This window comes from Felis catus, chromosome A1, assembly GCF_018350175.1.
Source record: "Felis catus isolate Fca126 chromosome A1, F.catus_Fca126_mat1.0, whole genome shotgun sequence".
Lineage (NCBI taxonomy): Eukaryota > Metazoa > Chordata > Mammalia > Carnivora > Felidae > Felis > Felis catus.
The window spans coordinates 133,506,962-133,532,231 of record NC_058368.1 but is presented as its reverse complement, the minus strand read 5'-3'; the positions used below and the strand labels follow the sequence as shown (position 1 = coordinate 133,532,231).

The 25,270-nt window shown below is 41.8% G+C and overlaps 1 protein-coding gene across 12 annotated transcripts in view; it reads right to left on the bottom strand.

Annotated features, from left to right (window-relative positions):
* Positions 1-25,270, bottom strand: part of MAST4 (microtubule associated serine/threonine kinase family member 4) — a 565,494-nt gene that overhangs the window by 410,545 nt on the left and 129,679 nt on the right. For all 12 annotated transcript variants that reach the window (XM_023257117.2, XM_045061519.1, XM_045061476.1 and 9 more), the window contains exon 2: positions 9,409-9,562. In XM_023257117.2, coding sequence (XP_023112885.2) covers positions 9,409-9,562 — 154 coding nt within the window. The remainder of the gene's footprint in view (positions 1-9,408; positions 9,563-25,270) is intronic.

The window sequence follows — 25,270 nt, the reverse complement described above, 5'->3', positions numbered from 1 at the left end:
CTAGCATGGCTCCCAGCACTCTCTGGAACTCACACTACTTCAAAGCAAACAGCCTAGTCTCTCATCTGATTTCCGGTATAAGAAAAACACATTTGATTCTTCAAGTCCTCATTTAGACTCATCCCTTAATTAATTCTCCCAGCATGCCTGACATCCTCACCTCTTGGGAAGGCTTCCTTGGTCCAAGAGGCCTGAAAGAGATATGTATTTGACTTTCAAAGAGGTCTCTGCAGCCTGGCTCAGAACAAGGTGGCCACACGTCAGTTTGAGGCAGCAGGGCACCAGGGTCCGGGAACCACCTTGTGATCACTGTGTCAGGTGAAGCAATGACACACTGGTGGGCCACCGGCACGAGAGATGAGCCACAGCAGAAGGCTACCTGACAGACACTGGGAGGCAGCACCTGCCAAAGGAAGTGGCTGCATGCCCCATTAAGTTCAAGTCTCTGGAGCTATGCCTACTCTGGCAAGGAGAGATTGCACAACAAAAATACACCACAAGAGTCATCTTGCAATTAGAACACCTAGATACCAACAAAACATCCAGACACAGAATGACATAGGGGCAGTGAAGACAGCAATGATTTCAAAGACTATTTAAAAGCAGGCACTCTCACCAGGAAGAAGGTACTAATGGATTTGCCTCTTGACTGCTTGGTGACTCAGAAAAATGTGTAGACATCCTCCAACTTCCTTAGCAACTGTTGATGAACTATACAATTTTATAAGTTCTAAGAGAACACTCAACTAATGTAAAAAAAAAAAATCCTATTCCCAGTTACATGCCTTCAGCCCAGAGATAGAGAGAGAGAGAGAGAGAGAGAGAGAGAGAGAGAAAGAGAGATTCACTGATTCACTGACTCACTGACTCATTGATTCATTGACTCAATGATTCATTGGATCATTTATTCATTTAGCATGGAGCGTGATGTAGGTTGGAACACATGAACCATGAGATCATGACCTGAGCCCAAATCAAGAGTCAGATGCTTAACCAACCAGCCAGGAGCCCCCAGTCTGGCAATTTTTAAAGTATTGGCAAATCGAAAAACAAACAGAAATAGGATGTTTTTAAACCAGTACGACCTTAAGTGTGAATTTTCAGTGGATCCAGGATTTTTTTTCTCTGTTGTCCAAGAGCCAAGAACCCAGACGGAAAGTACCACAAAAGAGCACCATTTACAACAACTGCAAATGTCTTTGCCCTCTAAGAGTTTCCAATTTTGCCATATATCAAAATACTAACATTGCACTCAACCTTCAAGGCCTGCACTCAACCCAACTTAGCCCACATAGTGCTCAGTCCCAAATACAACCACATGCCCAAGTGCCCACTACCACTCCTCCTTCCAAACTCCCATGGGCTGTGGCTCCGCCACTGAGAAATTCCACCAAAGGCACCAAAACTCCACTTGTTCTTAAACAGCTCAACCCCACTCTCCCCACCACTACCTTCACAGGACCCTCAATCTGGGTTCTCTGCTATCCATGTTCTGTAAAAGTACTGTTCCCACTACACACATTTCACTGGGGCCTTACCTTTTCCTCAAACATGTCAATAGCCTTCACTTGCAGTTCATGACCTCAGACCTTAAATGGGTTGTTAAAGCTCCAAAGCAATCCTACCACATTTACAGCTCCTTTCCTGTTCTCCAAGACCATGTGACTTCCCTCTCTACTCGACTCCCATATAACCCTCCCAACTGCTACCCAGGGGTCTCATAATGCATGGAGAAAAGTGAAGCTACCAAATCTATTAACCTACCTACTTTTTATCAAGAAAATTTATTGACACCAGTGATATGGAAATGGGACATTTAAAAATGAAACTTCTTATTCTCTTGAGATAAATGTAGATTCGTATGCAGTAGTAAGAAATAATATAGAGAGAACCCAGGTACGCTTTGCCGGGTTTTCCTCAACAGTAACGCTCCGCAAGACCATAGTGTGCAATAAGCATCAGGATAACGACTTGGACACAGTCAAGATACAGAACATGTCCATCAGCAGAGGATCCCACATGTCATCAGTTTAGAGCCACACTTACTCCCCTCCCATCTCCCCCTCCTAAAGCCCCAGCAACCGCTCACCAGTTCTCCACCCCTACAAGCGTGTCACTTTGAGAATGGTATACACAAATGGAATTACACAGCAGGCTTTTTGTTTTTAATGCAGTCTAATTCTCCGGAGATTCACCCAGGCCACCATCCCCATCAATAGTTCATTCCTTTTTACTGCTGAATAGTATTCCATGATATAGATCCACTTTTGCATCCTTTCTCGCCTCCTTCCTCTGATGACAAGAAAGGAAGTGCCCCTTCTCCCATAAAAAAGCCCACCTTCTTACATGTGCTCTGGAGACCTTGCCAGGTTCCTGCGGAAGCCCTTTACTTTGGCTTTCTTCACTGCCATTCTCAACACCTGACAAACATGCTCACATGGACCCCACGCTAAGAGGTCTCCTTTTGACCCCTTAAACTTTTCCAGCTCCCACAATGTGTCTACTCCCTTACACAGCAGCACTTTTCAAGAGAGCTATCTACACTCAACTGTCTCCCCACTAGCTACCTCTCATTCCTTAACTACCGTTTGCTCTTAACCCACTCCATTCTAGCTTTTCGTCCCACTTCACTACTGTCCCCAAGGTTATCAGTGACCATACTGCAGATTCCAATAACCATTTAGAGCCATCTTCCTGACATGGAGCCAATTCTTTCCTTCTCAAAATACAACTCTCCCTTTTTGCGATCCCACAGTCCTGACATACACAGTTAGCGAAGGGAAATTACCACATTCTATTTCTTTAGTAAGACCTATTTCTCTCTCAGGCTTCCCCAACTCAGTAAGCGCCATGTTGCCATTGACTCTTGTGTAGCTGTACAAATAGGCAACGGCCCAGAAGGACCATGCTAGTCCCCTCACCTCCTCCCAAGAACAGCACCAGGCTGGCATTTGGCTGTGACCGTGTGACATAATCTTGACAGAAAGAATGTGAATGGACAAGAAGAATGTGTCTCTTCTAGGCTGGGACTTTTAAGAAGACGGAAAGCTTTCTCCTTTTTTTTTTCTTACTTCTATCATCCAGAAGCAAAGTATATTAAGGCCATAGGGAAGAACAAAACCAGAAGATGGAAGGAGCGTGGGTCCCTGACTCAGCATGAGGAAGACAGCTGCCTGCTAACCAAAAACATGTACATGAGTAGGAAATAAATAAGCATTGTGACAAGCCACTGATAGGTTTTGGTTTGCTTGTTACGGCATTCTAACACACATCATCATTGTATAGGCATCCTTCGGATGAAATTATGAACATAAAAAATGTAGGGCATCAAGGAGAACTTTTAGGAGCAATATTTGCTAAACACCAAGGCTACCCATAAAAAAAATGAGGTCTCATTTCATGTAAATTCACTTTAATCTGAATTCTTGGTCTCACCCAGTGAGCTAAGGAGGCCTCTAGGATGGAAAACCCATTAACCTCCACACAGCACTAAAACACAATGGCCGCCAGGTTAATTTTAAAGAAAAGAAAAAAAAAAAAAAAGCTTTTTTTAGGATAGGGTTGTTTGTTTTTCTTTTCCGTCTTGAAGTAAAATTCACTCTGAAATGCTTTTAAAAATTTTTCAGATGTTATTCCAAACTGATTTCCACAGTCCAAGAAAGAAAAATGTCTCAGTATTTTCCCCAAGATAGAACACCACGACGCTGTTACAAATTCTAGTTTATACTATCTACAAAGTTGGTTTATTATTATTAGATGCAACTTGCAAGCATATATAGATTCCTTTGTTTTACACTCCAAACAAGCCAGTAAGTTTTGAAAAACACAATTTTCCTCATAAGGAAAAGAATCCTGCCTTTTCTGACCATTAGGGCTCCAATATGTATCATAGTTGTGAAATTCAGGACCTGGATTGAGGACACTGCTTCGCATATCAAGAAGCCAGGACTCAAGATCCTGAGGTTCTGTCCTTCATTGTGCAGCTCCCTTGCTGTGAACTGTCAGGTACGTTACCACATACTTATGCCTAGACTTAAGGGTCTGTATAATGATTAAAATAACACTCCTCTTACTCATCAGGGGGTTCCCAAAGCTCAGTGTTTACATGATGCTTCTGGTTGCCTACTTAGCAAGTTGCAGGCCATAAAGAGAGAAGATAGCTTTAGCCTCCAAAATAAAATTAAAAAAAAAAAATCAGACAGAGTTGAATACAGTCAACTCTGTGTTTGTTGTTTAAAAGCTAGCCCTGGAAAAAGAAAAAGTACCGATAGTTTGTCTACATTTGTCTGCATTAAACAGATATCACTGTAATAATTAAAAAATAGGTAAAGGCAAAAGAAAAAAAAAGAGAGAGAGAGAGAGGCTAATTATGACAAATGCAATTATTGGTCCCAATTCTTTGCTACTCTGCATTAGTGTTATATATCTGCATCTTGGCCTAGATACCATGTGGGTAGAACATGTTTCTACCCCTTCACTCTGGGCTTGACATGTGACTTGCTTTGGCCAATACAAAATTAGAAGACATGATGTCCCCAGAGGCTTGAAGCATGCCTGAGCTGGTGGATATGCACTCTCATGCTCCTGTCTTTTACCAGAATATGATGCCTTGCCTAGCTGCTGGTCCAAGAAAGAAGACAGACACATTGTGCAAATCCGGACTCAAATAGCATCCTAGACCCAATCCTAGCAGAGCCCAGACAAAATGATCCAAAACCCAGCTGACCTGCAACCATGTAAATAAGAAATACTTGTCTGCCAATGAAAGTTTGTAGTTATACAATATTGTCACCAACTGATAAACCACTTAATGCCTCAGGAAATCTCAGTGGCAAAACGTGTCTCATGGATAGAACTGCAGGGTGTAAAAGAAGGCCATAACATCCTTCATGTGCCCATTTTTAAAGGGAACCCAGTCAACAATCATCCCAGGAACTGTCTTCCTCCCCCTTGTTATATATACAATTATTTCCTTACATTTATAGCAAGACCTAGGAAGCAATCAAGGCCATGAGACCACTGAACAATGGGATTTCATATTAAAAACATATTGGGAGACTATGTCAATGTTACAACATATTCTTTTACTACACGATATTTAATGTTTACAATTACTTTCCATTTTATGTGTATACTATAATATGTTTAGCCAATATCTTTTGCCAGGTAGTTAGATGACAAGCAATTTTAATTCTAATAAATGATGCTGATCTAAATATCACTATTGTTATTTCTCTGCACCCATTCACAACTATTTCCTTGTGATGAAATGGGAGACATAGAATGGCTGGGTTAACAAATGTGTAATTGTTTAATTATTAATTGTATAGTTTTAATTTACTTTTGCAATTAAGGGACCAGGATCCCTATAGATTGAGTCAGCCCTGGATTCCAAATGAGCAAAGATTTTCCCCCCTAGCATTCACTCCAATTAACCCTGCTGGAGTTTACTAGAAACCTACGGGTACCTACTGCATTACAAACAGTGCGGTATTTACAAGAATGGACTTCGGAGTCACAACACTCAGGCTCAAATCTTGGCTCTGCTGTTTGTGAACACCATGATCTTGTGCAATTCAGTCAAACTATTCCTCAGTTTTTTCATCTGTAACATGGGCATAAGACTGCCCCTCATAGGGGGATAAAGATGTTTAAGAAAAAATTAAGGCAATAAATATAATTCCCTAAAAACAATGCATGCTACATAGCAAGCTCTCAAGGTTAGCTCTCATTATTATTAGTGACAACTAGATGAAAACATCATAGATCTTCCCCTCAAAAAGCAGAGTTCAATGAAACTTAGCAAGGATAACTGAGTGGCAAAAATTTTAAGCTATAAGCCTTCACAGAATCTTTGTTTTAAAGAAAGCAGTAAAAAATTGCCAAAGAAAAGAGTCTTTTAGATTAAAACAAAGCTAAGCAATATGAAGATGGCTGGTCTTGATGTTACAAAATACATCAGGTACAGATTTCTGATGGCAAAACCAGTTACTTTGACTTAATTAAGTTTAGCAACAAGTATATCCCAAGGTAAGATCACATGTGATAATTCGCAGGTGCCTATTACTAGTAGAAACTCTTTCTTCAAGATCAGAAATGATGTTTTCTTTCTACTGCAACCCAATACTGGCACAGTGCCTGACACAGATAGAAACTCAATGGATAAAGGATCCAAGCTGATGTTCAGAAGCCCAAGTTCCACACCAAGTGCAAACACTCCAAATTCAATCCATGCTGCACATAATATTCATAGCCACCCATGGCTGGGCTAAGGGCTTGGCATAAATTCTTTCATTAAATCCTTAGCTAAGCTATTTAGAGGACCAATTAGAATGTTTTCTTCATATTCTAATCAAACTTACAAGAAACTGTTTTTATTCATTCATGAGATTCTTTTAAGTGCTCTCTCTCTCTGTCTCTCTCTCAAGGGCTAATAAACATTTTTGAAAATTACATAACCTGACATTTAATCATATAGAAGTACATATAAAAATGTAAAGGTGTATATAAAAAAATAAAATAGGGGCGCCTGGGTGGCTCAGTCGGTTAAGCGGCCGACTTCGGCTCAGGTTATGATCTCACGGTTCGTGAGTTCGAGCCCCGCGTCGGGCTCTGTGCTGACAGCTCAGAGCCTGGAGCCTGCTTCAGATTCTGTGTCTCCCTCTCTCTCTGACCCTCCCCCGTTCATGCACTGTCTCTCTCTGTCTCAAAAATAAATAAACATTAAAAAAATTTTTAAAGAAAATTATATTCCTTTATGACATTACCGTAATCACAATTATAGATGCATTTAAAATTTAAATGTAGGGGCGCCTGGGTGGCTCAGTCGGTTGGGTGACCGACTTCGGCTCAGGTCATGATCACACTGTCAGTGAGTTCGAGCCCCGCATCGGGCTCTGTGCTGACAGCTCAGAGCCTGGAGCCTGCTTCAGATTCTGTGTCTCCCTCTCTCTCTGCCCCTCCCCCGTTCATGCTCTGTCTCTCTCTGTCTCAAAAATAAATAAAAACGTTAAAAAAATAAAATAAAATAAAATAAAATAAAATAAAATAAAATAAAATAAAATAAACTATATATAGCACACTAAATTTTTAAGAGTAGGATTGCTAGAGCTATTGAGATTATGAAATGGGAATCAACTTCAGATTTTTTTTTAAGCTGTAGGCCAAATTTCGTGACTCAGGTCATTTATCTGCATCAAGAGCTATACCTCTGCATTGCTTTAAAGCTTTAAGTGTACTCCTCTAGCAAAAATTGGAGAGAATCATTACTGCCCCTCCTTTTGGTCAAAAATAGTATAACCAAAGTAAGTAAATTTCCTAAGTGAAATGAGTAAGGAAAGGGATGAGTCTTTTAACCATTAAGATTTAATTTCTCCACTTACAAAAAAGGGTTGGACTAAACAATGTTTAGGATCTCCCGCTTAAAAAAGCAAATAGTCTCAATCTGTAAAGGAAAGCAAAGAAAAATATCCTCACAAGCGTTCAAAGAATATCAGTATAACTCAAGTATGAACATTTGCCTAAACTTAGTGAAGTGAAGCAGTCTTTGGTGAATTTCTTCCCCTTGGCCTGAGGTCAATTTCACCCCGCAGTATGCCACAATGGGTCAAATGTTCTGAAGTCTACTGAACCTATGACAGAATCCTTGCTGTTACCAGAAATTTATCTCTCGGAAGTCAAAATCCAGGATTCTCCAAAAAATGTGAATAACTCAACTTACTTTTCAGACCATTTAGGAACTGGCAGAGAAAAATTGTCATATACAGAGAAAACTCTGCTTTGGGACTTAATAATCTGTTTCTTGGGCCCCTGGGTGGCTCAGTCGCTTAAGTATCCAATTTTTGATTTCAGCACAGGTCATGATCTCACAGTTTGTGAGACTGAGCCCCACATCGGGCTCTGTGCTGAGTGTGGAGCCTGCTTGGGATTCTCTCTCTCCCTATTGGTCTGCCCCTCCTCCACATGTGCATGCTCTCTCTCAAAAACAAACATATAAAGAATAATAAAATAAAAACCAGTTTGTCCAAAGATATTTATATTCACAGAAAAAAGCACTCAGAAAGAAAAAGAAATAACCTTCAGTGATTTAAAGGTGAGTAATATGAAAAATTTATATGGTGAGTTACTTCAAAGCACTTTAAATTATCTTAGGCTGGCTATGTTTCAAGTCAATACAAGTGATTTGTGTTTTCTCTGTATTCGAAAATGTTTAAATTAAATTTAACAACATGATTGAAAAATGGGTGAGAAGGAAAATAAAAGGATGAAAGCTGTGAAGACATTTCACAAATGATAAACGAACGTCCAATAAGCACATGCAAAGATGTTCAACACCACTTAAGTCATCAAGAACATACAAAATAAATCCCTGATGTGATATGACTATCTACCCATTAAAATGGCTAAAATCAAAAAACAACTCAATACCTGGCAATACCACAAGTTGGCAAGAATGCAGAGCAATTAGATTGCTCATCTGTCGCTGGTGGGAATGTAAAACGGTACAATTTTGGAAACAGTTTGGCAGTTCCTGATAAAGTTCAATATACACTACTGATGCATGCACCAACACAGATGAATCTTAACAACATACTGAGCAAAAGAAGCCTGACACAAAAGAACATGTACCGTTTGATTCTACTAATGTTAAATTCTCGAGTAAATCGAATCTGCAGTGAGGAAAAGCAGATCGCTGGTCGCCTGGGGCCAAGAAATGAGGGATGAGAGCAGGAAAGACAAAAACAGGGCACAGGAAAGGTTTTATATCTCGACTGTGGTGGTAGCTACGCTGGTGTATAGAATTTGCCGAATTGGGGCACCTGGGTGGCTTCGTCAGTCAAGTCTTGATTTTGGCTGAGGCCATAATCTCACAGTTGGTGAGATCAAGCCCCACATGGTGTTCTGCGGTGACAGCGAAGAGACCTGCAGAGGTCTCCCTCTCTCTCTCTCTCTGCCCCTCCCCTGCTCTCTCTCTCTCTCAAAATATATAAACATTTAAAAAAGTAAATAAATTTGCCAAAATCTGTACACACACCTGCTTTAGCAGGTCCCTTCTGTTGTATGTCAACTTTGTCAGTAAAATCCTCAATTTCAGAACACATGCCCTCCTTAAGACCCATCACCCACTCAGCTTGTTAGGATGAGGACTGGAGTAAATGAGTGATGAACCCCTGAATTCTATGCCTGACACCAGGAGTACACTGTTTGTTACCTAAGTGGAATTTAAATAAAAATTTGAAACAATAAAATTTTCAATTTTACTGCTCTCTGGGTTGCATTAGATTTCACCAAAGGGTCTGCAGAGGGCCAGGCCCATTCCAAAGCAGGCCAATTTTCACACCACCTGGGAGGACCCGCCAGTGTGTCAAGGCAATTTCTCCTCTTGCGCGTCCGTCATTCAGGACTCACCTGTGAGAGCTCCTCCCAGGCTTCCCCGCCGCAGCTCTCGCCCGTCCTCACTCAGCTGTCTTTTAAACTTCAGTGACTTTGCAGGACCAGAAGTCACATCCGGGGTGCTGCATTTCCGAAACGGCATGGGCGGAGGTGACAGTATGTGGTCAAGCTGTAGAGACAAACACAGGGGCATCACAGGCTGAGGACACTCTCAACACCCACCAGCCCCCTTGCTTATCCTTCTCCAAATCCCTCTCTCCCAAGCCTGTTCCTAATGTGGTTACTTTAGAGAATTCAGGGTTTCACTATTGTGTGCTACATCTGGAGCACATTCTGGCGTACCGCAAAATCTCAACAGCAGTGACGTTTAAAGTGCGGGTCCCAACAAATTAGTGGTTCATGAAACCAAATTTAGTAGATCTAACCAGGATTCGTTTAAATGTAGCAGAAGTTGTTAGAGTCCAAGCACAGTTTCATGAATCGCCTGATTAAGTTATACTTGTGTGTGTGTGTCCTTACTCACTGTGTAAAGTATATGTCGTTCTGTGGGCCATGATGTCTCTAAAAAATGAGTAGTATTGTTCTATAGAGAATCAATAGATCACTTCTTTAGTAGTTCACAAAAGAAAATCCACAGGCATCTGGTGCTCACAGATACATGCAGGGAAGGGAAATTTCTCAGCACCACATCCCTTAATGCAAATCAATACATCCCTATATCACTTTATAGCCTTTTAAAAGAAAACCTGTCACAAGAATCAGAGAAACTAAAATCACTTCAAGAGACAGCTTTCTACAAAAGAATCCCTTGTGTCACAACTCTTATTTCAAGATCTGTCCTCCTTTTCTAAGAAAACCTTTCAAACTTGAATAGGGCCACATCTTCTAAAATGTTCACCTTCAGAGTATATATGCAATATATATATACATATACACATATATATATATAGATGGTTACTGAGGACAAAAATACTCATTTGCATATACATCTATCCAGATGGTTATTAAGAACAAGAAAGGAGTACAAAAGGTATTCGTGGAAATTCCAAATGCCACAGAAAAAAACTTTGTAGAAATTTAAATTCAGACAAGACTTCAGTAGCGCTGCTCAAATCTGAGCATTTTTAGGGATGCTTCACTGAGATTTGCTTTGCTTTGTGTTCATGGGTAGAGAAACAGCTATCTGGTTATATCTGTCTGAATTTTTGCAGATTAGCACTATCATGGATCTATTTTGCCTACGTGGTGCAGCATACTCAAAACGATGGCACAAAAAGAAATTTAACCCTGCCTATGAGTAACTCCTCCCAAGCGCAGTGGGGTAGAACAGACCTCACTGGCTCAGCTCTTACAAGATGTGTGCTCCCCCAAGCTCACTGTATTCATTAGTAACACCCAACATCTGGGCTTCAAGCACTTGTCAGTAAGTAACCACCTCAAACTCAATGCTGGTCCATTTCTTACTGTATTTCATGGCCACTTAGTATTATTGTGAGAGGCCCTCGAAAAACTAGCAATGCCTCCACTCCAGGATCAAGCCAGATCAGTAGGGAAAAGATCCCAGATTGTACTTTTGGAAGCTATTTGTTGAGTCTGCTGTTCATTACAACAGCATCCTACTTAGGACAGCCTCTAAGAAGGAATTGTATCAAATTTTAGATACTCTGGCCTCAAACCTTATGGACACAAAACTGGAGCAAGAGAACCCTGGACAGTGACACACCAGCTACTGGAAAATGCAGAAAGCAATCAGTGGTTCAAATGTGGTCTGATCATTATACAATGTAGAAGTTATTTTTGTCTCCTTCATGGCTCCATTTTATGCCTTTACTCTTTTTTTTTTCTTTTTTCTTGGCAATGACAGTGAGCACCTGTATTCCCTTTACCACCTTTTGCCATACTACCTTTGCTCTCTCTTCTTCTGTCTTCTCCCACCCCCACACAGTGGAGAGTTGCACGCATTATGGATCTTCACCCCCCAAAACTTCAGTATGCTTCTTCTGAGAACAAGGACATTCTCTTCAATTCTCCTACCCTGTATTACAAGTATCCTTTTAAGTGTCTCAAATCTTTCGTTATCACCTTGAATTATAAATAGTAGGGAAAATATAAAATAAGATTCTACCATGTGGACTCAATACTAGGAATTTGCTTTTGCCTTAAAAGGAAAGCTTGCAGCCACAAGGTGGCAATGTGTCACAGACATTCAACACAACGTTCCCCAATAGCCAGCTACTGGATCCCGTAAATGCATCCAGAACCCCTGAGAGTATCTGAGTGACTTAGAGTCCATTCCACTTAGTTATTTTCTCCCAATTACTAGTGGCAGCTGCATAAAATACAAATATTTATTGTTTAAGGGTTCATCAACTTCTGCTCCTTCTTTTTCACCTGAAGTTAAATTTTTCAGCTTGCAGAATTACAATTACTCTCTCTGGGGAAGAGTGTTATATCACAAGTTAACAGAGGGTGGAAAAATAAGAAGGAAGATAATTCCTAAGTAAGAATTATGTGATTTCCTTACATATTTCCAAACAAAGCCCTAGAAGAGGAAACAAATGCAGGCCAGGAAGGAAATCAAGAAAAAAGTAAAAGAAAACAAACAAAAAAGAAAATCTATTTCATCACATATATAGCCATGAGCTCTTAGTCCATAACCCGGCATTTCTAATCAGAACCGCAACCTCAAGAGGGGAGTATTATTTTAAATCTGGGAAAATGGAGTCAGTGAACTGTGAGGGCTGTCAACGTCTCAAACACAGTCTAAGGAGAAAAACCTGTAAGCGTAGCACCATGTTCCAGGATCCCATTTCCTTCTTCACATCAAATCACAATCCCAACAGGGCTCTCTCTAAATAGATCATTTTTCCAAATTTGCTGGCTTGTCAGGGGCTCAATGTTCTTTCTACAATTAGTCAAAGCTTCTCAAAATGGTCCACTGCAGCCCTGCGATTTCTTTTTCATTTTTTGTCCTGATTCAAACACTCATACTCCAATGGCAAATATTTCATCACACCCTAGAGCTTATGGTAGACATCAAACTTATCACTTCAGACACAGCCCTTTAAAGGATTCCCGTTTAATGTTTTCCAACTTTTCCAAACTCCCCACGTCTTCATACTACAGGAAGTTCAGCTAACGACAGAGCTTGTCTTTAAACCAAACAATGAAGCCTGAACTTATCATGCCTGCTTCACAGACTTCTAATTTTTGTCACCAAGCAGACAATGCATTCCTATCAAGAGATAGCCCTCTTCCCTTGTCACATACTTACCTAGTCGCTGCTAGCCACAAACTAGCCTGCAAAGACACATTCTGCAGAAATATAACCTTACCTCATTCACCAATAGCAAATATTGATTTGTGGTGGATCCCATTTGCTCAAAGCTTCCCAGTTTAGTTTTCTCACCCTCCTGCAGTTCCAAGGACCACAAAACAGTTTGAAGAGGTCCAGTGGCATATCATTAAATGCCGAAGTCAGACAGATAGGGACCAAACACACCACATACATGTCAACAACTTCTGTTGCTAGCAGTCTATCACAGGAAGCATGGAAGCATCTTAGAGAAAAAAGGGTGTACGGAAACTATAATACAACTACTAGAAGTCTGATGCACATTTAGTGCAAAGTTTCCAAAATTCTCAGTCCTATTGAGAAGCTTATCACTAGAACTCCGCATCTGTGTTGGGTTTATCACCTCCATTCACTGTTGGCTGTTTACAATGCTCAGGCTGGGAAAAAGAGAAGAACCCATCACTGTCACAATATGGCTTCTACCATCAGTGAAAATGAATTAAAAGTACAGGTAGGAGCGCCTGAGTGGTTCAGTTGGTTAGGCATCCGACTCTTGATTTCAACTCAGGTCATGATCTCCCAGTTGGTGCAATCGACCCCCGAGTAGGGCTCTGTGCTGACAGCATAAAGCCTGCTTGGGATTGTCTCTCTCCCTCTCTCTCTCTCTGCCCCTCCTCCACTTGTGCTCTCTCTCTCTCTCTCTCTCAAAAAATAAATTGAATGAATGAATGAATAAATAAAATGGATGAATGAATGAATGAATGAATGAATGAATGAAAATACAGGTAAAGGCAAATTACCAAGGAATCTTGATCTTATTTTTAGTGTCTCTGCCATCCCCACCACCACCATCTCCAAACACGGACCATGGGTTAATTCTTCTATGGCTATAGCCCCCAGGAGTACCATCATCTCTCTCTAAAAGGGCATATCCAAACTTTCAATGAACATTCAACTTGCAGCCTTCTTAACTATTTTCTCCAACCTCCCCTCCAGATACACTCACACTCGAGCACACAAGTTCTCTAATTCACAGTTTCTACACCATCACAGTGATCATATGGACATAAACCCGTTTTTTCCCTTTCCAGTAAACTGCAAGTCCTTTTATCTAGCTAGTCAAGTCACAAACCTTACAATTATTCTGAACTTCTGTGTTCACTCCATATCAAATTCCTCTAAACTAACCTCCAAAATACACATATGCAGAATCCAATCACTTCCCCATTCCTACTGCTACCAAGCTTATCCCTGCCATCCAGACCTGTTTCCATCCTTGTCTCAGCACAGCAGCCAGCGACCATCTAAAACATAAGCCAGATGCTCCACATCGTCTGCTGGGGTCCTCCGGCCTCCCCTTCCCCTCACCCAGAGTAAAACGCAAAGTCCTGGCAATGCCCTACGGGTCGTTCCACCTCTACTCACAAGTCTCTGATCCCAGCTACTATTTCACTTGCTCTACCTTGGCCTGTTACTGCACCTCGGTGCTCCAGGCATCTTCGCACCCAGCACCCTTACCTTGAGCATGGCCTCTGCTTGAGATGCACTCCAGATATTAGCTACCATGCTCTGCCCCCCCCCCCATCAAACTCCCACCCTCCAGGTCTCTATTCAATAGTCAGTCTTCCATGGGGGGGTTCTCCAACTGCTTTGTGTAAAACAGCATGCCCACCGCTTCATTCCCTTCTTTATGCTTCTTTCTAGCATCTCTCACCCCATGTTAGATCTTCTATATTTGTTTTCCTTCTCCCACTAGATCCTAAGTTGCATGAAATTACATACTAGTCTGTTCCATTTGTCCACTGCTCTACATAAAAGGCCCCATGTAAACGTTGGTTGAAAGAACAAATGAATGGCAATCTCTGGTATTTCGTTTAAAATATAACCAAAAAACAAAGACCACGTACAATTAACAGTTTTTACTGTTGGACAAAGCTGAATAAGATTACATTAAATGTTACTCAAGGTGAAAATGCTAAATGCAGTCCACAGCATTTTGACAAAATTGAACGTTTCATGTATGAAAAAGACCCTGAGGTTATAGCAAACGTCACCTTTTTAAAGAATCTTTCTATATACAAACTAATATGCTAATTTTTTTTAACACCGCTGCCTCTGAAGGTGATTTCTAAATAATGAATTATTCGGCCTCTTAACTATATCCTAACGAGCATATTCAGTTGTGTCTATCAATCCAAGCCTTTCCCTACACTCTCTTCTCTTTGCTGTAATTCCCCATTCATTCCCAAGATGTGGGACATGCATTTTAAAGACCCATCCAGAATGCATGTGCCCTAAGGCCAAAGTTCATTAGTTCACCTGGATCATCAATGTCACTTGCATACACAATGAGGCTCACCAGTAGTCTTTTTTATGCTAAAAAAAAAAAAAAAAAAAAAAAAAAGAAAAGAAAAAAGAGTAAGAGACTGACTAGTAACATGGGGTTAGGAAGACCAGGTTCAGCTATTCTGTTTCTTGATATTAAATATTCTAAGAAACTTAAGGTATGAAATGAATAATTAACAAATTGCATAGACTATGCTTATAATCTTAATTACCTGTTCTACTGCCTCCATCCAAAAAGGAATCAAATGAGCAACCTGAACTGACTGTACTTCACAGGGTTTTATTTACTTTTAAACCAAAACCTATAAACAACATTTTAAAATTTGACAGAATAGAGTTCTATCTTTAAGACAGTCATTACCAGATTCATACTAATTTCACAGTAGTTAGAAAAGTGAACGCTCACCATCCTAATTAAGACAATTAACTATTTCTATGCTCGTTTCCTCACCCACAAAACGTTAGTAGTAATACTATCTCCTGTGGTTGTTGTGGAGATTAAAAGAATTCATATACGCACTTAAAACATGCACAGAACATAATAAGTGTAGAATAAATGTTAGCTGCGCTGGTTATTGAAACTGCCATAGAGGAAGTCACCTCATTCTCAAACATCTCTGCATGTGTACTTCATCACAAATGGTTTGCAAGGAAATTAAACGGATTACGATTTTACTGAGTTGTCTTACTTTTCTTTATGGCTCAGAGGAGAACTTGGCTTGTACTGCTTTACAATTATTTCCAGCTGTGATTCTCAAGCTATAGGGTGTTCAGCGTGCATGAGGCACAGCTGTATGGAAGGAGCCTAACCCAAATCTGAACTCTCAGGGGCAGCATCACAGTGCCATGCCTTGGCCAAACTACTTGACTCCTCTCTCAAGTATGAGCCTAAGAGGTGGGGAGGATACAGGTGGATGATGAATGAAAAGGGCTTAACACAGTGCTTGGCACGTTAAAGCACTCATTAACTAAGAATGCTGCCCATAACTGTCACCGTAGCTCAGCTCAAGTTCCACTTTCTCTCAGCTTGTTGACTGGTAAAGCATACGGCTTTCACCTGACCCTTCTGAAGGGCACCTCTGAATTCTTACCTCTATTCTACACTATTCAAATAGAGAAGAAACATTTCCCAGGCTCACCACCGCATCAAGAATATGCAACCTTCCTTTCCCCAGCATCTTAAAATCTAACTACACAGACCGAGTAGACACTGACTGAGCTACCATCTTGGACCACGCTGCAGGGGGCCCATTTATTTTGCTGACTCTCATTGTGGACTGTGCCACCCAGAATGCATGTTTCCATTTAATGATACTGTAAGAAACAGCCATGGAAGTTCTGCATGTATCAACAAGTGAGGAAGGACCTCTATTAGTGACCTCCGTGTCAAGAATCCTCTTAATGAAACAATTCTGTTAAGCAGTTATGTGCCAAGTTTGCCCCTGGCCGCGACGGCAGACAAAACTCCCTGCCTGCCGGAAGCTTCTTTCTGGTTAGTGAGATAGAAACCTGGAGAAATGCTGTTAGGTTCTCTGCAGTACTATCAGGTGTGCTTCTGCTGGCTTCTAGTCTGCTTGCACCTTGGAAACCCCACCTAATTCATCACAGTTCTCTCACTCAACCGCCAGAAATCACAGGGCAAAGCCTGGGCAGCCCATCATGACCAACTGTGGTAGGTCCAATCTTCATCAAGACTTCATGGGCCCGGCTGCTGCACAAACTTCACTCTGGATTCCACTTTACCCTCTGCTGCGGACTATTTGTGTTCCCCCCAAATTCATATGTTGAACACTAACCCCTGTGTGATGGTGTTTGGAGGCAGGACCATTGGGTAGTGATTAGGTCATGAAAGTGGAGTCATCTTGCATAGCATTAGCCCATTATACACGAGATCTCACAGAGCTCTCTTGCTTCCTCAACCAAGTGACGACAGAGCTAGAACTTCTATAAACCAGGAAGCAAACCCTCATCAGACACCACATCTGCCAGGGGCTTGCTCTTGGACTCAGTAGCCCCCAAGAGGATACAGGTGGATAAGAAATAAACTCTGAGAAATAAATGGTTGTTTATAAGCCAACCAGTCTATGGTACGCTGTTGCAGTAGGTGGGATGGACTGAAACATCCTCTTTAGCAGTGTTTTCCAGGTGGCAGTGATTGTGCCACCGAGGGGAACATTTGGCTATGTCTCATTTTAGCTTCTCTCAACTGAAAAGGAGCAGAGGATGCCACTGATAGCTACTAGCTGGAGAGCACAGGTGCTACTGAGCACAGGACAAGGTACAGAAGAGCCCCCAGCCAGAAAGAATTACCCAGCATAAAATACCAATCACGTTGCCGTTAAAAAATGCTGTCCTATCCACGCTTTTCATGTGTGCATCTTTACCTGTGTTTTAAGTTATTCATCTTGCTGAGTGATGTATTATTTCAGGTCATCTTAAAACCTTGTAAGAACAAGAAAAGGGACAGAGGCAGAGCACAGATGGAATCGTAGCAAAAAGTGATCATGTCAACAAGTTTGTTAAGCAAATAATTTTCCCAGCCACTCTCATTTACCCAACCTAGTTCGCTGTTTATTGCAATTCAGTTTCTCAAGTGAACACCATGTTTTGAAAAATAATACATCAATCGGACATATTTAAACTGGGAGATGTACTAGATACCAGTATCATTTTCCATCTTCAGTTTTTAATTAATTCTTTGAATCACAAACTTCAATTAGCAAAATAGAAAGTGTTTCAGAAACAACCTAAAATACATTATTAGATCAAACTACAATGGCATTCACCTAAACAGAGCGCACCACTGGTTTCATCTCTTATGAGAATTGATTTTCTTTCTTCTCTTCTGAGAGAAATATGTAAATTAGCACTTTGATAGCACTATCCCACTTTTGTCTGTCAACTCAACTTCAAGAAAGTCAATTCCTTTGCTTATGAACATCTCTAAACACACACACACACACATGCCTCACCAGCAATATTATCAGTCCCAAGGACAGAGCACCACACAGCAGGCATTGAACTGTGATGTTTACATTAAGCAATAAATGCAATAGCCCACAGATGTAAAAAAAAAAAAAATCTAATTTTATGTTAGTTTTTTTAAACGTAGCACTTTGCACACTTCAGTTTAGGAACCATGACATTGGGGAAAGCACAGGGAAACTGATTTGACTTTGCATATGTATCACCTGTTTTCCTGTCACTTTAATATTCTCGATGCTTCTCTGACCTTTATTTAGGGATCTGCTCTATGCCTGAAACTGTTTACTTATCTGAAGTCATTAAATTCCCCTGGTACCATCATGTCTCCATCAGCGACGTAACTCAAGATTCAGATCACAATTAACAAAGCAGGAAGAGAACACATTCCTCAACTCTCAACTATCCACCATTTCAAGTCAGAGGGGAGGGGCGCCTGGCTGGCTCAGTTGGTAGAGCATGTGACTCTTGATCTCAGGGATGTAAGTTCAAGCCCCATGTTGGGTATGGAGATTACTTAAAAATAAAATCTTAAAAAACAATCAAGTCAGAGGGAAAATTCTCACGACTCCACAAAATTTTACATTATGTGCCTACTTTCCCCTCTGGCAGAGGGAGTAGACCTCCAAGGAGGTACTATTATTATTCCCATTTTACCAATGAGGAAATATATTCAGTAAGATTAGCCCCTCCACACTAATCAACTTCTCAGGCAGTACACAAAAGCAATCAAGCCCAAGATTTCTGACTCCAAAGCCCAAGTTTCTTCCACTGTTCCTAACAGCCTCACAGAGAGGGGCACGCAGAGCAAAGCACACGAAGCCCCAGAAAGTAAAGGTTAATTTCCTCTTCCATCTCTGATCCAAGAAGACTCCCTAGAGAAGAATAGATCTTAGGCTTTGATGTCAACCAATCTGAATGGTCTAGTTCTATCCTAATTGGCAGTCTACAAAAGCAGTTTCCAGGGCTTCCGCACCTGAAATTCTTAAGTCAGAGTTATAGAATCACACGATATTAGCAGTAGAATGGACCTAAAAATCACCTGTAGTCTAATTTTCTGCTTTTTGCAAGACTGAGGCCCTGACAAATCAAGCCAACCACCCAGGTTTACAATAGATCGTGTATGAATGCAGACCAGAACCCAAATTTCCAGACCTACAACCTATTGCCTATCACAGCCTACCTATCACACTCTTACCTACTTTGCCTCCTGCAACCCGATATTCACCATCCTAATTGATTTGTATGATTTTCTATGGCTTTTTATTCATACGTGCTCTATTAACTCAAGATTGTTTTAAATATATGTTTTAACCAAATGTCTACTATGGACTAGGCATTGGGCTAAGGACTGAAAAACTGAGAACAGAATGGACAGTTGCCTTCCTTAGGGCACTTCTACCCAAGTGTAGGAGGCAGACACAAAAACCCAACCATCAAAAAACATGACCAGTACAAGGATGGACTGGGCATTAGGGACTGACTACAAGTGGCTTTGAACAGAGCTATGGTTGGGCACCTAATTTATTTCTTTTCTGTGTTAGCTGAAAATGCTGTTACCACTTCTTGCCTGAAATGTGGCGGGGTGGGGGGAGGGCATGACTTGTATATACTCGCACAGACTATGGTCTTCTCAGATACTCAGAAGCCAGTCCAGATGCAGCACGGAGTGGTATGTAAACACTTGCTAATTTTGTTTTTGGGTCGGGACTTTTCAAACTCAACCAACTTGTCCTCAGGTTCACCACCCGCACCATACAGCAGGACTAGAACTTTTCTGGTCCTCATCATCTATCCTTCCTGAGGCACAAACTGCCCACCATGGGCCAGATGCTGTAGGAAGAGTGCGGGGCATCACTTCCTACTTCCTGAGAGAATCAAGAGAGGAGAGGAAGAAGACAGCAGTTTGAGGCAAGCCCACAGCCAGGAGGACATTCAGCCAAGTGGCCACGTAAGGGAGATCCAACTATAATTTCATCTATAAAATAAGGATCATTCTATCTCCCCCTCACAGCATTGCTGTGGATTAAGTTAACATATCGATATGGAAAGCTCCTGGCAAGAGAAGACACGCAAATGTTTCTTCTCTTCCCCCTTCCTTCTCTTAACCTAGTTCATTTTCTGAGGACAATAAGAAGGTTATCAAGCACTAGAACATCTTTTCAAGTAATATCTATTAAGGCTAAAAATAAACTTTATACAAGTTTCCGGGGTGGGGGGGAGGACTTCAAAATACGCTCTCCTTGTAAAATAATGTTTAAGCTCTTTACCTGAACAAACATATAAATTAATATTCATTTCATGTTTTTGCATTGAGAAGAAAAACGGGATGTTTGAGCAAGTCTACGTGGATAGCAGCAGCAAACCAAACTCTGACCCAAGCGGCAAAAATAAATATTGTTAAGAAAAGTATTCCCAAGAATCATGAGTCATGAGTCCTCAGAAGTCAGGAGGCTTCCGTCACCTGGTTAGACAGAAACCATTTAGAAGGACGGAAGAACAGTCACTGAGAAACTGGAAAATAGAGACCTTGAAGGAGGGCTCTGGGGATGGGGGTGGTGAGGTCATGCTGACTATTTTTAGCAGCTTTATTTCTTCTTCAAGAGGGGAAAAAAAATAACCCAGAAACATGAGGGAAATGGAGAAGAAAGAGAAAGAAAGGATGGAGGGAGAAAGGAAGGGAGAGGAAGCTGGAAAGAGGAGTAAGTGATGTGGCAAGAGCTCTGGGGAAGTCACTGCCCTGTCGGCCCCCACTCAGCAGGCTGAGTCTGCTTCTCAATGACTAGTCCCTGGCATGTGCCCTTGGAACTCAAGGTCTGGGGGCTGCCTTGTGCCCAGGGCTTCGCCCTGACTGACTCTTGCCTCTGAAATGCAGGCTACTGGGGACCAGATCCCACTACGGCACTGGGTCTCAGGCTTCCTGTCTGTGGCCTGATGAACTGCAACACTTTGGCCCTGCCTCTACTGGGAAGATTTAGGGTTTGCTTTGTAAGTTTAAATAATGGTGCCAATATCCCAGATTCCCTTTGTCCAGTTTACACCTTCATAGGGTTCAACCCCAAGCCGATGTCCACTACCTAAACTCCCCAGTCCTCAAGAGTCAGGCCAGGTATAACCTACCAGCCCCCCAGGGGAACAGGAACTGGAGTTCTCAAAGGAGAAGGAGAAAATGCCAGAGAAAGAGGTATAAAGGGATAAGGAAAGGGGTAGGAGATGCAACAAGAGACACAAGAAGGACAAAGGAGACAATTAACAACTTGGTAGATACTGCAGAAAATGCATCATCTTACCTTTTCTTCCTTTTCTACTGTTCATGTGGGTCGGAAATGCTCTGATCACTCCGATCCTCTGATTACGGATCACACTGTTATCAGAAACTCTGACTGGCTGACCAACCATCCCTGGAACCTCCTAACATGTTTGTACCTACTCTTCAAAGAAGAATGGGAGTCCTCTGCTCTGATCCCCTCCTTGCTTCCCAGGAAGAAAACTCTTCTCCAGGTTACAAGAGCAAAAAATAAATCAGGAGATTCCCAGCAACTATACGAAATCGAGGAAAGAAAAGATGTTGCCTTTGGGTACAGGTTCACGACTCTGCTAAAGGAAGCATTCACCAGAAGCCACCATGTAATAAAAACAGACAAAAGAGAATTCCAAAAGAGGAATCCCTTGAGTTCTCAAAACAGCCCCGAAGGATTGGGTAGAGTTCCACTAATACAATCCACACAGCAACCAAGAAGGGCTTAAAAGGTCTGAGTTTCATCAGGTTTTGTTTTTTTAACCTGGTCTGTAAACAAAAATTCTAAAACTACTATTTTAAATATAGCTAATGTGAGCCAAAAAAAAAAAAAAAAAAAAAAAAAAAAAAGGAAGCAATTCTCTCTTCCCATCGAAGAACAAAAACAAAACCAGGCAATACACAAGAACTCCCAGGAAGCTCCTGACAAGCTAGAGTGCCAAGCGGTCCCCACCTAGGAAAGCACGCACACACGGATATCTGACCATGTCTGAAATTGACTTGGCCAATGAACCCAGGAAGCAACTTCATAGTCAGCATCTGACCCAGCCTGGCTGCCACATCCCAGGTCTTTATTTCTCCACTCTTGCCAGAGACTCACAGGCGGAAGGGAGAAGGGCTCTACATTGAACACACGTGGATCTAAAGACTGGAGTCAAGGACATGCTAAGTTAAGGCAACTTCCATGTCTGAGTTTGAAATCTACCTGAGAACAGATCAACCCCTCCACAGGTGGAGTCAGTGCCTTCTTTCAAAAAAATCTACAGTTCTCCTATCATCTTCTTTCATTAAGTTTCTACACATATGGGTAAAAGCATATGGGAAAAGCTGTACACTTACCTCACGGAAACTACACTGTTATGTATAAACCCTCATTCAAGTAACATCTTCTTCCGCTGATATGTTTGTAAATGTACGTGTAGAAGCACGTGGGAATAGACCTATTCTTACCTCAGTGAAACTGCACAGCATATAATGCGTGTTTCAGGTAACACCTTCTTTCATGAAGATGTGTTCGCAAATATATGTTAGAAGCAGGTGGGAATACCTGCACGTTTAACTTATCAAATCTACACTGTGAACAAACCTTCTTTAAAGTAACCTGTTCTTTCACGAAGATGAAACTTTGTAAAGTTACGTGTACAAGCTTATGGGAATAGCTTCATGCCTAATACATGGAAAGCACACTATATAAATTTTCAAAAAAAAAGTCTACGGCTCTCATCGGTAGGTAAATTAGATTTCTTCTCCTTACATGGGGACTTTAAACAATGAATTCCTCCATGTAAGTGTTTATTGAAAGATTAACAAAAGCCAGCTGGCAACAAACGGAAGCAGAACTCTCACTTACAAGGCCACACCCACTGGATTCATCTGATCAGTGGAGCTCCCGTCCATGTGTACTGTCCCTGCTCCCAGGAGCCGGGCTGCACCTGCCCACCAGGGCTATGGGTTTGGTCTTCCCATTTCACATATTCCTCTAATGGCTGCAGTCACACGCTACTGCTGAGAGGACCCAACTCTCACCGAGCTCAAACCACCACAGCCCTCAAGGTCTGTCCCTGCCCTTCACCGTTCACTGCTATCCCAGGGATCAGCAAACTATATCCCACATGCCAAATAAAAGTGAACTGGACTACAGCCATGCTTCATTTACATACTGTCTGCATTCCACCTGGCACAGCAGAGTTGAACAGTCGCCACAGAAACCATGTGGCCCTCAAAACCTCAAACATTGGCTCTCTGGCCCTTGACCAAACAAGTTTGCCAGTGCCTCATTTCTTCCATAAATTTACCAAGCATTTACTATGTGCCAAGCACTGTTTGTGCCCTGTGGACAGAACAGTAAGCAAAGCCAAGTCCCCTTCTTCAGGGGGGCTAGGGCTGTAAAGAAGCAGCAGCACGACATGGGACAGGATGTGGGACACTGCATCATGTGGGCAATGAGAGGAGGAGGTCACTGAAAGGGGCCCATATGAGCAGCAACCTGAGGGATGGGGAGGAGGAGCCGCATCAGGGCCCTAAGTGAGAATGAGCTCAGCACATCTGAGTAAAAGCAAGCAGAGTGGCTGGACAAGGTCCCCTTTCCCTACAGTCCCCATCCACTCACCCTTCCTCCAGCTAGGCACAGCCCTTGCCACATGCCAGGGACCATGCTATCTGCTTTAAGCACAGATCTCGTCTCACCTTTAAGACCACTTTCTGACATGGTCTTGTTTCCATCCCCATTTTACAGGTAAGGAAACTGAGGCTTAGGGAGTTTAAGTGACTGAGCCAAGCTATTGAGCTAGGGGCCAATGAAGACGGAGATCCATGGCTAGCTGTGAGACCCAAGGTCTTCCTATATTGTTTCCCATCCCACCTTTGTACAGACAGCATGGGCTCTAGCACCTAGCTACGGACCAGCAGCTTGACTTTCCTGCCGTAGCTGGCCCAGGCTGCGGGCCACCTGGATGGAGGCAAGAGGCTTCACTGAGCCTGCTTCCTTTTCCACTCTCTGTTTCTATAGTCCATGTTTTCACTGAACTTCCCTACCCCATCCACTCCTAATGCTATAAAAGCCTCCAAACAAATCCACTGAGCCATGGAAGGCTGACAGAGGCAAGGAAATAGTTCGCAAAATAAGGAAGGAGAAAGGGAACTAGTATTTACAGACAGTCTCTACATGCCAGGCACTAATGCACAAAGTGCTCACTTTATTTCTGGGAGATGATGCTTCATGAAAATATCAAAGGAGAAAAATACATCTTCTACAATGCAGTTTTTGGCATTCCACAATGCAGGACCTGCTTAAGCAGTCTCCAGAACAGACAAAATAAAAATTTTAAATCAGCACATATTACTATACTGTGTTCCTCAGAATTCATCATCCAATGTCCTGAGACAAGATACACAGCAACTTCCTATTCTTTCCAGCCTCAATTATGTTCTCAGACACTTCCACCTTGTTTTCTCTGCCTCTTTTAAGAATCTACATCAGGGGCGTCTGGGTGGCTTAGTCACTTAAGCATCCAACTCTTGATTTCAGCACAGGTCATGGTCTCACGGTTTGTGAGATCAAGCCCCGCTTCGGGTCCTGAGCTCACAGCATTAAGCCTGCTTGGGATTGATTGATTCATTCATTCATTCATTCACTCTCTCTCTCTCTCTCCCTCCCTCCCTCTCTGTCCCAGCCCCAAGCTCTCTCTCCCTCTCTCAAAACATAAACATTTCTTAAAACGGAATTTACATCAGATTGTAATGCTTTACAATGCAATGCAACTTATAATGCTTTACAATTTACAATGCGCGTGATTAATCCTAAAGCAACCATCTCCCCAAACACACAGTTGGATCCTAGATGCATGGAAGCAAGGAGTGGATTGCCCAAGCATTCCCAAAACAGATACGTGGATTGTGTAGGCTCCCATTGTAGCCCCTCAATAGAGACCACTACTAAGAAACCTAGCAATGATTCACAACAAAGTTCCAAAGCAGCATACACGAGACAGTGAGGAGGACACCTCCATAAATGCTACCAACAAAAACAGCAATGGGAAGAATGGCCAAAGTAAGTGAAATTAACTCTCCTTGCTCAAGGGAAATCTTCCTCCTTCCTCAAAGGAAAACAATTACAAGATTGCTTTGCTAATTGTTTTATTTTAGCATTTACAGAAGAAAATAATCCTATTTTTAGTTACTATGTCTGCTGCCCCTGTGAATCCTCATCTCTTATCTGCTCCCCCAAAACTGAGCAA